Source organism: Colobus angolensis, unplaced genomic scaffold (genome assembly GCF_000951035.1).
Source record: "Colobus angolensis palliatus isolate OR3802 unplaced genomic scaffold, Cang.pa_1.0 Scaffold595, whole genome shotgun sequence".
In the NCBI taxonomy this organism is placed as follows: domain Eukaryota; kingdom Metazoa; phylum Chordata; class Mammalia; order Primates; family Cercopithecidae; genus Colobus; species Colobus angolensis.
This window is the reverse complement of record NW_012119543.1, coordinates 260,531-262,792: the sequence shown is the minus strand read 5'-3', so window position 1 is coordinate 262,792 and position 2,262 is coordinate 260,531. Positions and strand designations below refer to the sequence as shown.

At 51.3% G+C, this 2,262-nt stretch overlaps 1 protein-coding gene across 2 annotated transcripts in view; it reads left to right on the top strand.

Annotated features, from left to right (window-relative positions):
• The window catches only part of DHRS7B (dehydrogenase/reductase (SDR family) member 7B), a 62,054-nt gene that overhangs the window by 49,235 nt on the left and 10,557 nt on the right, over positions 1 to 2,262 (top strand). For both annotated transcript variants that reach the window (XM_011962533.1, XM_011962534.1), the window contains one exon: positions 1,304 to 1,413. In XM_011962533.1, the coding sequence (XP_011817923.1) occupies positions 1,304 to 1,413 (110 nt within the window). The remainder of the gene's footprint in view (positions 1 to 1,303; positions 1,414 to 2,262) is intronic.

Genomic DNA, 2,262 nt, shown 5'->3' with positions numbered 1-2,262 from the left:
AAAAAAAAAAAAAAAAAAAAAGGATATGTTGCAGAGGAGGGTAAGCAAGAAGCAAGGACACCACTCTCTGCCTCCTCTCCTGCCATCACTCCATTTCCTTTCTGACTCCCCACAGACTAGTCCTCCACCCCCAGTTCTGATGGTTTACCCTCCTGTGTCCAGGGGATTTTTTGTCAGGCCCTCCTGCTTAGCCACAGGAGAATTACCTGAGACCCTTGCTGGGCCCCCCACTCAAGGCTGATCATGGCCTTCCCTGGGATTTGATCGGAGCTGGGAAGAGACAAGACAAAACCGTGCATGTGAGCTCTGGGGCCTGCCCACGTGTGAGAGCACCCGGCAGCCAGCGCTTGGGTCCTTCCTAGGTTTCGGCCATCTGGCTTTCCTCTCCATTCTTGAACTTCCCCACAATCCCTCTGGCAAATTCTCTTTTTGCTTTGCCCCAGTGTGAGTTTAGTTTCTGTTTCTTGCCACCAAAAGAATATAGACCATGTGTCTGACTAGCTTTGGACTGTCCCTGCTGTGGTCTTAGTTGAAGTCCTCACAGGTTGTCACCTGAAATAGTGCAGCGGGCTTGGTGGAGTCTGCTTTCCTCCAGTGTCCCCACGCCCTCCTGCCCAGCAGGACTGAGCCTTTTCAAAGGCAGGCATCCTTAATAGTCCTGCGTGTGGCAGGTAATTGCGTGCACTGCCTTGACCCCTCCCCAGCCAGTGAGGCTATTAGACCCTCCACCTTCTGTCCCAGCTCCATCTGCCTGTGGCCCCTCAGGCACTCTGCTCCCTCTGCCTCAAGCACTCCCTCGGAAACAGCCCATCAGACCTGGGAAGGGCCTCGGTCCTCTGCCCCAGCTTTTCTACAGGACTGTGTGAGTAGTTCCAGGAGAGCTGTGCCTGGGTAGTGCCACCACACAGCCTTGGCAGGGCACAGCACCATAATAGCTGGCCCTGACTGTCCTTGTCAATCAGGACAAGCCTCTGCCTGAGTGACCTTGCTGAGCTCCCTCAGCTGTGAAGATAGGTGATGCTCACAGCTGATCCAGGTGAACAGAAGTATCATGGGGCGTTCTGAGCACAATCCTTAACACATCTGTCCACCTTGGCCTGCCTTTCTTTTTGCCCTGTGGATGTGTGTAGCGCTGGGTATGAGCCCTGCATTGAACCCTAGCTCCCAGCTTCATGCTGGACCACAAGCAGGGGCCGACACAGACATGTCAAGGGTGTGAAGCAGCAAACAGCAACACTGGGTGAATTTAAACTGAATGGCACTGGGGAAGAATGGCTGTCAGGGCTCTTTTCTCTTCCCTTAGAATGTGCAAAAGTCTTCTATGCTGCTGGTGCTAAGCTGGTGCTCTGTGGCCGGAATGGTGGGGCCCTCGAAGAGCTCTTCAGAGAACTCACCGCTTCTCATGCCACCAAGGTGAGCCACGGGCATGCTTTCCATGGGGAAGGAGTGTAGGCCATCTTCTGTAGGCACTGAGGAGATAGAGGCCCACTCCTGGACTGCTGAGTTACTGGACAGCCATGTGTCACACTGTCCCAGGGAAGGCAGCAGGGCTCCATAGCGAATCGGGTCCGCTGTATGGGGAGGGAGAACTGTCCAGTGGTTTACATCCTGATGCCCCTACTGGCTAGCACTATGAGTTTAGGAAGTTCTCTTTTCTCCCTTCCCTTTTACCTGGCTAAGCTCTACTCATTGGGTGGGAGTAGGGGATGGTGATAACTTTAAAAGGTTTTTTGGAGACAGAGTCTCGCTCTGTCACCCAGGCTGGAGTGCAATGTCCCAATCTTAGCTCACTGCAATCTCCACCCCCTGGGTTCAAGTGATTCTCTTGCCTCAGCCTCCCAAATAGCTGGGACTACAGGCGTGCACCACCACACCCAGCTAATTTTTGTATTTTTAGTAGAGATGGGGTTTCACCATGTTGGCCAGGATGGTCTCAATCTCTTGACCTCATAATCCGCCTGCCTCACCCTCCCACAGTGCTAAGATTGCAGGCATGAGCCACCGTGCCCAGCCAAGTTTTATAGTTTTAAATCTCACATTTAGGTGACTGATCCATTTGAGTTAATTTTTATAAATGGTATTAGATAAGAGTCCAATTTCATTCTTTTGCATGTGGTTATCTACTTTTCCCAGCACCATTTGTTGAAGACTGTCTTTCCTCATTGAATGGGCATCCTTACAAAAATCAATTGATTACATATTTGAAGTGTATATTTCTCGGTTCCTTGTTCTATTCAGTCAGTCTGTATGTCTGTCTTATGT